This window comes from Castor canadensis, chromosome 4, assembly GCF_047511655.1.
Source record: "Castor canadensis chromosome 4, mCasCan1.hap1v2, whole genome shotgun sequence".
Taxonomy (NCBI): Eukaryota; Metazoa; Chordata; class Mammalia; order Rodentia; family Castoridae; genus Castor; species Castor canadensis.
Genome location: NC_133389.1, coordinates 65,474,618 through 65,488,861, shown reverse-complemented (window position 1 = coordinate 65,488,861; position 14,244 = coordinate 65,474,618). Strand labels below are relative to the sequence as shown.

The following is a 14,244-nucleotide window of genomic DNA, read 5'->3' as shown; positions in this document are numbered from 1 at the left end:
TGGAACTGGAACCCTCATGTTAAGTGAAGTTAGCTAGATTCAGAAAGAAAAAGTTCATGTTTTCTCTCATATGTGGAAGACAGAACCAAAAGATAAACATATACACAATTCAAACATGGTCATATATACACATACATAGAACATTTTTATAATAGTGGGACTGTCGGAGCAGAGAAGGGGGTCGAGGGAGAAGAAAGAAAACGATAGTGAATAATATTGAAATGCATTGCATCTGTGTAGGAACATGTCATAACAAAACACACTGAAAACTTGAAAAATAGGGGGAAGGGTGAGAGTAAAATAAGGTTAATCTGATTAAAGTAACAACATACCCACATGTGAAATACCAGGCACACCTCTGAACAATGAGCATACACTTAAAAACATGAAGGGCAGGAAGGTAAATTATGTCCTGTTGGGGGTAAGTGTGAGTGAGAGGGGGAGGGTGCATGGAGGGGTGAAGGAGGATAAATACGACTGATGCACTTTACATGTGAAAGCAGAACAAAGACACCTGTCAATCAAGTTAAGTAGTGGGCAAGGGATGAGGGAGAAGGAAGGTGGGGTGAACCTAACAAAGATACATTTTTAGCACATATGGCGATGTCACAACGAACCCCCCCCAATTGATATATGTTAACAAAAATGTTAAAAAAAAGAAAGAAGTTATCAAATCATGAAAAGATACAAAGCAAATCTGAAAAGGCCACACACAGTACGACTCCAACTATATGACATTCTGGAAAAGCTCAAACTGTAGAGACAGTAAAGGATCATGGTTGCCGAGGTTTGGAGGGAGGACTAGGAGACTGAGTTTTTAGGGCAGCGAATCTACTCTGTATGATAAAGACATGTCATTAATATATCCCCCATCCTCAGAAAGTGCTTCACCAAGAGCAAACTCTACTGTGAACTAGGGACCTTGGGTGATAGTGACGTGTCAACGTCACTCCACAGACTGTAACAATGTGCTAGCTGCTAAGCACGACAGGCACCTTTAGGGGCAAACTCCTGTAGTAATACACCTTCTCAGTGTCCTTTCATTTTGTTTCAGCTACATCTTTTTGCAGAAAATTGAGCATGCCCAGAAACATTCCTGCCTGCCATTTTAACCTTTCTTTTTTTGGTAGCATTGGAGTTTGAACTTCAGGCCTCAACACTTGCTCGGCAGATGCTCTACCACTTGAGCCACACCCACTCTTATTTGCTTTAGTTATTTTTTCTCATTTTTCTTTTTCTTTTTTTTTTTGTCCATGGCTGGTCTTAACTGTGATCCTCCTACCTATGTCTCCTGCATAAGTGCAATTACAGATGTGCCCCACCATGCCTGGCTTATTGGTTGAGATAGGGTCTTGCTAACTTTGCCTGGGCTAGCCAAGAACTGCAATCTTTCCAATCTCTGCCTCCCAAGTACCTGGAATTATAAGTGTGAACCACTGCACCCAGTCCATTTTAACTTTCTGAATATGTGCTCCATGACTTTGGGCTAAACCTGCACCAAAACATGTGTTTGGTACATTTCCTTCTTGAACTATGACCTTAAACTGAGCATACTGAGGAATGTACCCACCCCCTAGAATGCTTTCCTACATGAACATGCATAGGCTCCCCCAATAAAATCTCCACAATTTCTTTGTTCTGGTTGGGCATTGCTTTGGAAATAACTCCATGCTCTCTTTATCTGCTGCAGGTAATAAGTCTTTCTCCATCCTTTTATGTCGTGGCCATGCTTGTTTTGGCTTTTGCAATCACCAAGATACGAACCCATTGCATTTGGTTCAAGTGTGCTCCTCCAGTGCGGGATGCTGAGAATGGCTGCGTATGTGTGTAGCCAGAGGCAATGAAGAAACTCTGCTCAATTTTGCTGTGAACTTCAAACTGCTCTAAAAATAAAAAATCAAGTACTAAAAAAAAGAAAGAAGAGGAGGAGGGAAATGGGATGGCCTGCATGCTGCTTTAGCCAGGGAAGGATGAGCTGCTACAGAGGTGGCCATGTGGGAAGAGACACCTTGCCTGGTCCTACCCTGCATCTTCTTTACTTATCTAACTCTGAGTCTTACACCATCATGTTAGTTTTCCATCATTGTGACAAATGCCTGAGAGAAACAATTTAAGACCAAAGACTGATTTTGAATCATGGTTTCAGTCCATGGATCCATTGCTTTGGGCCTGAGGTGAGGCAGAATGTCACGGTGGGAATGAGTACCAGTAGCTGCCCACCTCATGGCAGCCAGGATGCAAAGAGAGACAAAAGCTGGGCACACCCCCAGTGACCTACCTCCTCCAATTGGGTCCCACCTCCTGAGTGTCCACCACTGTCTAATAATGTCATCAATTTATGACTCCATCTATGGGTTAATGCTCAATTGATGAAATCAGAGTCCTGATGAACCAAGCACTTCCAAAAAGTCCCAACACAACAGACAGACAGACATACACACACAAAGCCCACCAGCTGGCAGCCAAGTCTTGAACACCTGAGCCTTCAGGGAACATTTCAGATCAAATCATACATATAGCCACAAATATGCACATTTAAAAAAACAGTTTTAAAGGTCATCCTGTTACTTGCTCTTTTTGATATAAGAACGTGCCATACACGTCTTTCTTTGACCACCATTACTTTCCCCTTTATGACTGCACTCTATCCCACTCCCTGCAACCAGAGCAATTTACTTAACCATTTTCCTGCATGTAGACGCTCTCAGTTCTTATGATTGTAAACAATGCTATAATAAACATCTTTCCTACATATACATATATATATGTAAAATCTCTACACCATATATATATGGTACTGGGGCTTGAACTCAGGGCCTTCATCTTGAGCCACTCCACCAGCTCTATTTTTGTGAGGGGTTTTTCCGGGATAGGGTCTTTGCCCGGGCTTCAAACCACAATCCTTCTGATCTCTGCTTCCTGAGTAGATAGGATTAAAGTTATGACCCACGGTGCCCAGCCCAAGTGGATATTTTAAAGATACATTAATACACCAAAGTATTTCAGCACTCTGAATGCTTCCACTGGTAATGTCAGATTCTCCATAGAAGTTCTAAACACGGTTCAGAACTTCATCTGTTGTTTCCCATTTACCTTTAGTTCAGACATGTATCCAGTTTAACCCTCTAGCAAATCAGTGAAGAAAAACACAGTCCTGTCACAATTTCTTACAATTAGAAAAGCATTTATTTCCTACAAGCAAATTTTTAAAAAAGACGTTAATACTAGTGGGCTTTTGGAATCAAAGAGTACACATATTTTAGATTCTGATAAAATTTTCCAAAAAAGCTTTATGAGTCTCAAAAGCCTTCCCCAACCCCGCTAGGATAGGAGTTATCCTGTACTGTTTTTCAAACCCCTGAGAGGTATCCCTCCCTTTGGGATATATACTTTAAGAGTGATTGTCTTTGAGAGGTAAGATCGAGAGAATGAAGTTCTCACATCCAGGGCATTTCCTGGTTCTAGTGTCATAATAAAGACAGCACAAAGATGCAACCCTCTCTCCAAGAGCTAGGAAGCTGGACGATCAGTTTCTGAAGGGAGGACCTGTTTTGGTCAGGTCTGTAAGGGGAGACTGATCCCTACGTCAAGGCCTCATCAAACTATGCCTCCACGCGGAGGAAGGGCTTTGTGCAGCCTAGACAGGCAGGTGCTCCCTACATGCAGAGTGGATGCAAGAACAGCAGGGTCTTCAGTAAGTATCCCAGGGCTATCACGGGAAATTAAGTCATGGGGACACAGTTAACAGCTCAAGTCACCTCGCCTCCAGACAGGCCTGTGTGGGGTGCTTCAGAGCCACTACCTTACCGTTCTTATTTTAAGATAGGAAGTGACCTGCTCCAGACCTGAAGTCTAGACATGGTGGGGCTTAGACTTGGGGCTGTGATTCATGAAAGGATTTATTTTGGTAGGTTATTTGGGTATGGAACAACATAGGTTTAAACTATTAACAGATCTCTCTGAATTAGCACCTTTGTCATGAACTCATTCCTTCTCATTCTGAAATCAAGCACAGAGTTCAAAGGAACTCTGAGTGTTTCCAGCAAAGGCAAAAGGCTTTCTACTGTGTTATTTTGCTTCAGATAAAAGAAAAAGAAATGTAATTCACTGTAATGCCCTTTACCTACTCATATTATGCCATTTGACTAGTTATGAAAAATTCTTGTGATACTTATATTTTATTACCCTTTGAGCTACATTTACTATATTTTACTTACTAATCAAATGCTAGTATATATAGAGAAAGACAGACAGACAGACTTAATTTTAAGTACTCTGTGATTCCTTGGGCATGAGAATAGGGAGTTAATACTCAAAGGCTAGAGCTCCTGTTTGAGGTGATAAAATTTTAGAAACACATCATGGTGATGGCTGTACAAAACTTTGAATGTATTTAATGCCATTAAACAGTCTGCTAAAGAATGACTAGAATGGCAAATCTTACGCTACATATTTTACCAAGGTAAAAAAATCTAACAGATTATCATGTAAAGCACCTCTATATATTCTCTCAAACAGATTTTAAGGTAAAAAAAAGTTTCTGACTCCTGACAGTCTGAAAACCCTTGTTCTGGTCAAGCAATAATAAGTTAAATACTCTTTGTCTCAAAGAGTACTACTGTCTTAAGAGCAATTTCACATCTTAAAATGAAAAGGAGAAAGCCATTTGTACACTGTATTAATAAGCTTTTCATTATGGTGACAAAATATCTGAAATAATTAACTTAAAAGAAAGGTTTATTCTGGCTCACACAGGTTTCAGAGGTTTTAGTCTATGGTTGCTCGGCCCTGAGGCTTTGGGCCTATGGTAGCCCAGTACACCATGGTGAAAGTATGTGGCAGATAAGGCCTGTTCACCTCATCACTGCCGGGAGGCAGAGAGACAGGAAGGGGCTGGGTCCCTTTATCCCCTTCAAGGATGTGCCCCCAATGACCTAACTTCCTCTATCTAGGCCCTACCTCTTAAAAGTTTTACTAACCCCCTCCCCGCCCCCCCCCCCCCCCCGCCCCGGAATAGTGCCATGCTGGGAACCAAGCCTTTAACACACAGGCCTTTCGGGGACATGCACGATCCAAACCACTGAGAGATGTGCTTGCAGAGAGAGAAGAATGTGCTTTAATGTCTGGAGCATATAGTTCCTGTGACTGTGCTTATACCATTGTCTTTCTACAAACATGCCCAAATTCTTCCAAATTTATTAGAATGTTAAGATTTACCCACATGAGCTGGGTGTGGTGGCTCAAGCCTGTAATCCTAGCTATATGGGAGGCAGAGATTGGGAACATGGCTGTTCAAGGCCAGCCCAGGCAAAAAGTTTATGAAACCCCATCTCAACCGATGGTTGGGCACACTGGTGTGTGCCTGCCATCCTAACTACACAAAGAAGCGCAAAGAGGAGGATCACAGTCCAGGCTGTGCATCACTATGAGGCCCTATCTGAAAAATAAGTACAACAAAAAAACACTGGTGATACGGCTCAAGTGGTAGAGTACCTGCTGAGCAAGCAAGAGGTTATGAGTTTAACTCCAAGTGCTGCCGGAAAAAAAAAGTCTGTTTAGAATCTTGGGTGCTATAGTTTAGATCTTGAATGTCCCCTAAAGGCTCACATGTTACAGACTTTTGTCTCCAGCCTACAGTACTATTGGGAGGGCCTAGTGGGAGGAAGTTAGGTTGATGAGGGGTGTGCCCTTGAAGGGGATATTGGGAACTCAGCCCCTTCCTGTCTTTACACCCTGGCTATCATGAGGTGAGCAGTTTCCTCTGCCACATGCTCCTGCCATGATATTCTACCTCAACACAGGCCCAAAGGCAATGGGCCTAAATGCATCTCCACCATGCATGCAGAGTGGGAAAAAATGTCAGGTGCACTTAAGAATGATGAAGCTGTAACAGTTACTAATTGTGCTGGGCATGGTGGCTTATGCCTATAGTCCTAGCTTCTTGGAAGGTGGAGATCAGAGAATTGCCATTTGAGGCCAGCCAGTAAAAGCTGGGCATGGTGGCACATGCCTGCCAACCCAGCTGCAGGGGAAGTGTAAAGAGGATGATAATAGTCCAGGCTGGCCGGGCATAAATGCTAAGACCCTATCTCAAAAATAACTAAAGGAAAAAGAGTATGGCTCAAGTGTAGGATACCTGCTTAGCAAGCAGAAGATCCTGAGAGGTTAAATTTCAGTATCATCACAAAAAACCTAATTGCATTAAATACTGTTTTTAAAAAATATTCTTTGTGACAAGGAGGGAAGAAAACAAAGAGAATTTAGATAAACTATAGTTATTAAGACTTGGGTATTGGGAAGTGAAAAAGGAAAAGGAATAATTCAGTCCACCACTTCAGTGGCCAAGATAACCAATGATAAAATTCACCCTTGCAAGTGGAAATTAGAACTTGGGAAAACCTGCATCAACCACTCTGAGTGGGACACCTTCCTAACAGTAAGACTTCTGAGACAAATAGTGAAATCACTGAATATAATCTTTTGTAATTATTTTATAATGAAATGTGTCAACATTTAGAATAGCTGAAAATCTGTGAACCCACCTTCCAAATGACCAATTCACGATGTTACAACACAATCATCCCTGGGTAAAGACCCATTCAAAGCTAAGATAGGGCTGAGGGTACAGCTCAGTGGCTAGAGTGCTTGCCTAATATAAGCAAGGCGCTGGATTCCATCCCCAGCACAGCAAAAAGAAAAAAAAAACCAGAAAAACCCCAAGCCAACCAACCAAACAAGAAAAACAAAAGTACAAAACAGCCCAGTGGATTTCAACATAACTGAGTACAAAAAAAATTCACTATGCAGTTGGGTGCAGATGCCTGTAACCCTAGCTACTCAGGAGGCAGAGATCAGGAAGACAGTGGTTTAAAAATAAACAAAAACAAAAAAACCCACCACAAAAAAGGGCTGGCAGAGTGGCTCAAGCCATAAGAGCACCTGCTTAGCAAGCATGAGGCCCTGAGTTCAAACCCCAGGGCCACCAAAATAAAATAAATAAATAAACAAGTAAATCACTATGCCATCAGAGTCCACATTGCAACTAACCCGTGAAAATCCAGTGCTTACTAAGTTTTGGTTTAGTATCAAAAGAGAGTATCTCAATTATCTGCAACATGGTTAAAATGCTCCTTCCCTTTCTGACTACTACACGTCTCCCTAAGGCCAGGTTCTCTTCGTAACTCGTAGTACTATGCTATAAATGGTTGAACACAGAAGCACATACGAGAATCTGGATTTCTTCTAGTTGACATAAAAAGATTTGGAGACAGTAAAACACTGCCCTAGTCCTCACTAAATTTGGTTTTGTTTTTAATGGCAGTAAGTTTTGAACTCAGAGCCTTGAGCTTGCTGGGCAGGTAGTCTATGACTTGAGCTACGCCCCCAGTCCTTTTTTGCTTTAGTTATTTTTCAGATACAGTATTGCATTTTTGCCCAGGGCTGGCCTCAGAATCCTATCCTCTTCTCACAGGGCATACCACCACACCCAGCTTGCTGGTTGATATGGGGTCTAATTTTTTGCCTGGGTTGGTGAACCTGACCCTCCTGATGCCTGCTTTCTACTAGCTGGCATTACAGGTGTGAGCCACTGTGCCTGGCTTTAAACATTTTTTGTGTTAGGGGTGTGACTCAAACATTTTTTGAGTCACCAAATGTTTGACACCAAACATTTTTTGGCGGTGTGACTCGAGTGATATAGAGCACCTGCCTAGTAAATACGAAGCCCCAAGTTCAAACTCAGTACCTTTTTCTTGTGTTTTAGAAACCTTGTTATTTTCCATGAAACATGCAATGCACTTTTCCATTTTAAAAATAAGTATTTTAAAGCTTTCCTAGAGTTTTTTTTTTTTTATTTGAGACAGAGTCTCACTAAGTCACCTCAAGCTGACCTCAAACTTGCCATTCTCTTGCCTCAGCCTCCCAGTGCTGAAATCATTAGGGTGTGCCACCATGCCAGGAACCTTAACCTTCCGATACATAAGTATCAAGAGAGGTAGCGCTTTGCGTGTCTTCAGTGATTTCCTCAGGAGGATAAATGGATTGTTCCTAAGATCAAAAAGCTTCAGAAATGCCATGTGAGACAATGCACTTTACACAACCAAAAGTACTGGAGAAACAGTGGCATGGAGTGTCAGATGTTATGTTTGCATTTCCCTGGGGAACCAAGGCTAAATGACGGTATAGGGTAAGAACATGGCTTACAATGGAAAGGGCTGTGCAATGCACACACCCACCTAAAGTGGTAAGAACGGGGAGAGGCTGAGGTCAGGGAGTAGGCTTGCCCACTGCCTCGAGGCTACTCAGAGTGAAAAGTGCCATCTTCTAACACACTGGGAAGAGGATAGCTTGACTGCAAAAGAGAAGATTCAGTATATTATATAAAAATGTTAATACAAAGAAAGTTATTAGAACAAAAATATAAACCTTTCTATATACCAAAAATTATACCAGAAAAAAGAATAAAAACAAATGAAACAGCTGCTTGTTTTAAAAACATACCTAAGATAAACAGAATGATAAACTATAAAATATTCTAAATGGTTATCTATAAGGGAAAGAAAGAGAATGGGGTAGAGGGCCAGAAGAACAGCTGAATATCTTTGAATATATTTTGTTTTATACATTTGACTTTGGAACACTGTACTTTTTACATAACTATCAAAATTTTAGCTGGGCACCTGTAGCTCACCCCTGTAATCCTAACATGGGGCAAGAAGATATAGAAGAGTTAAGTACAAAAGATTATAGTCATGTGTTTGAACTAAAAACATCAGTATGGGGCTGACAGCTCAGTGGTAGAGTTCTTGCTTAGCACTTGTAAGGTCCTGGGTTTGATCCCCACCACTGCAACAACAAAACATATGTATGCATATACACACATACATCAATATGAACTCAGGACACATTTTCTACTTAAAAAATAAGTTGTTTCCTAGCTCCATCCACTGAAAAGGCCAGCAGTAGAGACCCAGGAGCAAAAGGTGACCCCAAGCTCTGACTGAGGCCACAAAGGGCTATTTTCTATAAAATGAGACAAGTGAGTATTTGAACACTGTCAGGATACTGAATGATTTAAAAAATACTTCATTTTTGGTGGTGATTGATGCTGGTACTGTGATTATGTCTTGGAAGGAGAAACCAGGATACTTTTGAGATATACCCTGATGCTAGCTACAAAGTGACATGATGCCTGGTACTTTACTTTTCATTATTACTACTACTAATATTATTATTACTTTTACAGTGGTGAGGACACACCCAGGGTCTTGTCCATTTGGCTCAGGATTGGGGGTACAGGGAAGCAGGACTAGCTGCAAGTGGGAAGTACTGAGCTGAGCATCAGGTGGCTGGGTTCATTGTAAATGACTATCTACCTTGCATGTGTCTAAAATTTTGCCTAAAAGAAAAAGTTACTAAAACACTGGCCCTGAACTTTACCCAGTGTAGAGGTGAAGAGATTTCTGAAACATTGTAGGAAATATTCTAGAAGGTAGAGTAGGGGAGAGCCAGGAAAGCAGAGAGAGAAAGGTGAACGGTGTTTCATGATTAATTTCTCTAGAAACACGTCCTAATAGCAATGCATATTAACTTGATTAATCTAGGGAGAAGCCTTGAGTCTCATGTTTCTTCTTTGATAATGGCTCCCATTTTGGGATACCATGTAGATATCCAATGCTACATGTTTTATACACATAATTTTATTTAATCCTCACAATCACTTTTCTTTTTTTTGGTGGGGGATGGGTGAGACAGGATCCTGCTATGTAGACCATGCTGGCCTCGAACTCACAACCTCAACCTCCTGCCTCAGCCTCCTAAGTGCTGTATTACACATAGACAGCTGCACACTCACTGTCTTACTGTCTGTCAGCATGTGCATTTTAAGCATGAGAACTGAAGACTGGAGTTCTGAAAGGTCCCCTAACTTGCTCTGGGCACAGTCTCAGCAGGAGGCAGAATCAGGACACGAAGCCAGGTCTGCATAGTCCCCCAAAGTTCTTGCTGTCCAAAGCACATGCAGCATCTCATCTGCTGGAAAGATCCAATGATCAGGGCTGAAAACAACACAATAGACTTTCAAAGTCACAACTGCAAACACAAGTGCTTCTTAGAGGTAGGACACAGCATGGCAGTGTGTAGAGAGAAGTTGGTGACCCTGTGTAAGTAAGGACCTCTGGGGATGGCAGCTTCTTCCTTTCTACCAAGTTCCCAGACACCTATTCAGAGGCAGGTACAGTGAGAGCCAGACCAACTCCCACCCTGGTGGGACCTGAAATAGCCAGAGCTGGGGAGGGTGGGTCAGTCAACACCTGACTGAGCTACAAAGGCAGCCAACAAGGAAGACAAGGAAGTGGGTGCGAATACAGCTTGGTGTCATAATTAGATGAAACCAAGCAAAGTTCACCTGACCTGCTTCCTCACTATGGTGTTACCCCATCAGGTGCCTCTTAGAGAACATGGCTGTAACTTACGCTTCTTGATGCAGCCAAACCAAACACTCTGGGAGAATGGGGGAAGGGTTGGGGGACTCTTCAGATCCCAGACTGGAGTCATGAACACAAACTGCTGAATTGTCCTGCTGGCACCCCTGCCTCCTGTGCATTCTCCTTTCCTCTGCCCTGGTCCTGCACTGGACCACACATGGCCCCTGCTGTGGCTACCTCTCCTCCCCACAGTCCTGCTGGCCCATCTCTCACTAGCTGCCTTCACACAGTGGGATCAGCTCCACACAGGCTGGGTCCTGGCCAAGTGGAGAGCAGTGGCAGGTAGCTACACACCTACTCCCCTCACTGCCTCTGAGGCCATCACACAGGCCTCAGCCAGAGAGGAGAGATGATAGGAAAACAGGATGCAAAGGCAAGAGGTCTAGAAAGAGAGGCCAGTGGGCACAGAGGAGAGGCTGGAGAGAAGGCAGACAGCCTTAATGTTGTGGTACTAAGGCTGTGGATACTTTATGATGTTCAGCTTCTGAAACACACAAGTCAGAAAGGAAGAAGAACTATACTATTTTCCTCTTTTTGGTGGTGCTGGTGATGGAAGTCAGGGCCTCACATATGCTAGGCAAATGCTCTCCTACTAAGCGATATCCATAACCCCTCTACTTTTTCACATCCAATCATGTGGCAATTCACGAGCCTTTAAAGACTTGCCCTCCTCCAGCTGCTCTTCCTCTGGCCTCTTTTTACTTTTGTTTGATATTTTTCTGTCCCCTACAGTATCTGTTCCACATGTGGGAAAGTGTGGGAGGAAGGCCAAAAGGAGGTGTGAAAACGCTAAGCTGGCCAGTTTTAAGGGCAGGTCACATCATGCAGATACAGGCAGTGCAAGTGCTCCAGTTCTGCAGGCTACCAATGTCCGTGAGGTTCTGCACTAATGAAAATAAGGATGAGCTAGGATTACAGTGGCACGTCTAAGGTGCCTGGAAACAACACTTACTTATACAACTCAGCCCCAGGGAGGTTGTCTTCCTATAGAAACTGAACTGCTTTCCACACCAACCACTGTTCATCCACACCCTGGGAGCCGCAGACCACACATGGATAGCACTACCTGTGGGCATGGCAAACTGTCCACAGATGCTCTGCCCTTGGCCTAGATTGCTCATTCAGTTCTGCCAGACCAACTCTTATGTCGAGTGGAATTGTAGCCTTCGGGATCACAGATGTGAGTGCACACAGAAGGAGACTATTCGAACCTCCTGGACACATGAACAAAGACACTGAGATACAAACTGGACTCAATATCCCACTCCATCAGGGAAGTGATGCCCCTAACAAGAGATGGAACCTTCAGCAAGAGATGGTGATGTTTGGCATTTTCCATTCACATTTCTCTATGTGAAATAAACTGGGATGAGCCACAAGAGCCCCACCTGTTTCCCTGGAGACCTGAAGCCGCTGGCCGTTGCAGAAGGCACCCTGACCCCTCCGGCCTGTGTATAGTCGCTCTTCTGTGCAGTGGTGAATCACTCCAAATTCCAGCTGTGGGGTGCAGGGGCAGGAAGAAAGTAAATGTGGTCAATCGTTTTGCACAGGAAATTGCAGTGATGCAAAGATGAGGACTACACTTGTCATTGACTAGCACAGTGACAATGGGACAGAAATTACCTTTCCAAAAAGGAATGGAAAATCAGATTTCAAACTAGATCTGCACGTGACAGCACATTTTCTTTTCCTAACTATGCTTAAAAACATATCAAGATTAATAAAACTGTATTTAAAAAATATCACAATCAAGCATTAGTAACCAAAACTTCTTGAAAAAGCTTCATTCTTCATAAAGGGTTTTTTTTTTTTTTTTTTGAACTGGGGGGAAAAAGTTATTTGTGACTATTCAAACCCTATAAGATACCCTCCAGGTTGCTGACATGTGAGGAATGGAGGACACATCTGTGGAGCCAACAGAACCAGAGAACACAAGGACAGCTCGACGGAGCAAAGAGATGGTCCAGAGGGGTTTATTCCTCAGCAGGCAGAGCATTCCATAGCATCACGAGTCAGGTGGCAAAACATCAGACAACAGCCCCACAACAAGAAAAAGAAAAGTGACATGACTACATCCAAGCACTGCAGTTTCTTTTACTCTGCCTTCTTTTTGCTGTTGGGGCTACAAGTGCAAGCATGCTTGGTCTGGGCTTGAGCCAAGTGCTATCTCTCTGGAGGATAAGACCCAGGCCTGATGCCTTAGCAAAGTGACCAGCAGTGGGGTGAGCTCAACGTACAACCTGGGAATGGATGCTCCAACTTACAGAAAACGGAATTGTTTCTGGAGGGGACCATTTGTCAACACTGACAGCTTGTAGGTAGCTCTCAACCAATACTTATCTGACTCCTTCACTTCCTGGCTCTACCAGGATGCTCAAGTCCAGGTCAACCCTAGAATTGTGTGGGCCTCTGCAGCCTGAGGTGGGACCTCAAGACCATAAGAAATATCCTGGCCTTGCCTTTGGAGCAGGAGGAGGGCTGGGGCAGGTGGGGGCCAGCACTGCAAGCAGGTACATCTGGTGCTCAGTCTCCAGGAACATGAGATGGACACAGAAGGCCCTAGACAGGCTGAGTACTGGTCAGCCTTCACAGCCCATAGTTCTCCTTCCTGGTTACCCTTTCTCCCATTACTGGTAACCCGGTGGTCAGGAGCATCAACCCTTAAGAGAATCCCGTACTCACTGATCTCTGTGATACGGAACAGAGAAAACATTGAATTATCAATGCCTTACCCAAATTTCAACATTCAAGTTTTTACTGATCTCTGACTTAAGTTCTTTGAGATGTATGCTTTTCGTGCTGGAGAATCTATACTGATATTGAGGATGATAATGACACATGCTGTTCTAAAGGGGGGCCACTTTTGAGAGACATGGAGCTCCCATCCCTAATTACCTAGGACTGTAGTTACTACAGGGATATAAGCCCTCTTGCTTGAACCTCCAGTCCATGCCTTTTCTGAAGGTCTCATGCTATTGCTTAGTTCAGAAGGTCTCTGGGAATCCTGACAGAGCCATATTCTCATACTAACAGCCAGGGGGAGATGAAAAAGAATAGACTATCAAGATTAAAAATGTTATCCAAAAATAGGAATTCCTTTTTGCTTGTGACTAGGTCACACGCTCTAGAGGTCAGATGGAGACTGGCATGGAGCATCTGCTCAGAACATTGCCTTTCACAGCAGCCATGAAGAGACCTCAGCAGAAACGGGCCAGCTACCAGTGAAGGGTGAGCACCAGTCATAAGGCCCTAAACCCCCAATAGTCTGTGTTTGTTTACTTTCTTGGGCTTGAAAAATATATACTTGGATTTACTAGTAATGAGTAAGATACATGGCAAAGACCAAACAGGAGTGTAGAGACTGAAACCAAAATGGAGGGCCGTGTGTACCTCTTGGTGAACAGCAAATCCAATGCTAACTGCCACAGTAGGGAATCTGTAAAAGAAAACAGAATGGTTTACATGTGAAATGTGATTGAAAGCCCTCAAAGTCCATGCTGTATGGTACCTTCCCTCAATCATAAGAACCTTTCTACACTCTGGCTAGGGTTTTTTTTTTTTATAAAAAACAACTTCCCCTAATTTCACTAACTGCTTCCAAGATAAACAGACTAGCTGGCCATGTTGTAAGATGGTTAATTTTGAAGAAAACAATGTTCTGAAAGTCATATAAGACTGATGTAATTCAGCAATGATCATCTAATACCCAACTAGGGATGATTTTAATAATCAGATTTCTAGTTTGCAGGAACCCCCCAAA

At 43.1% G+C, this 14,244-nt stretch overlaps 1 protein-coding gene across 1 annotated transcript in view; it reads right to left on the bottom strand.

Moving 5' to 3' along the window:
- Nucleotides 1–14,244, bottom strand: part of Impa2 (inositol monophosphatase 2) — a 46,297-nt gene that overhangs the window by 7,371 nt on the left and 24,682 nt on the right. The window contains exons 4-5 of the mRNA XM_020178963.2: nt 13,875–13,920; nt 11,873–11,981 (exon numbers count right to left, since the gene is read on the bottom strand). Coding sequence (XP_020034552.1) covers nt 11,873–11,981; nt 13,875–13,920 — 155 coding nt within the window. The remainder of the gene's footprint in view (nt 1–11,872; nt 11,982–13,874; nt 13,921–14,244) is intronic.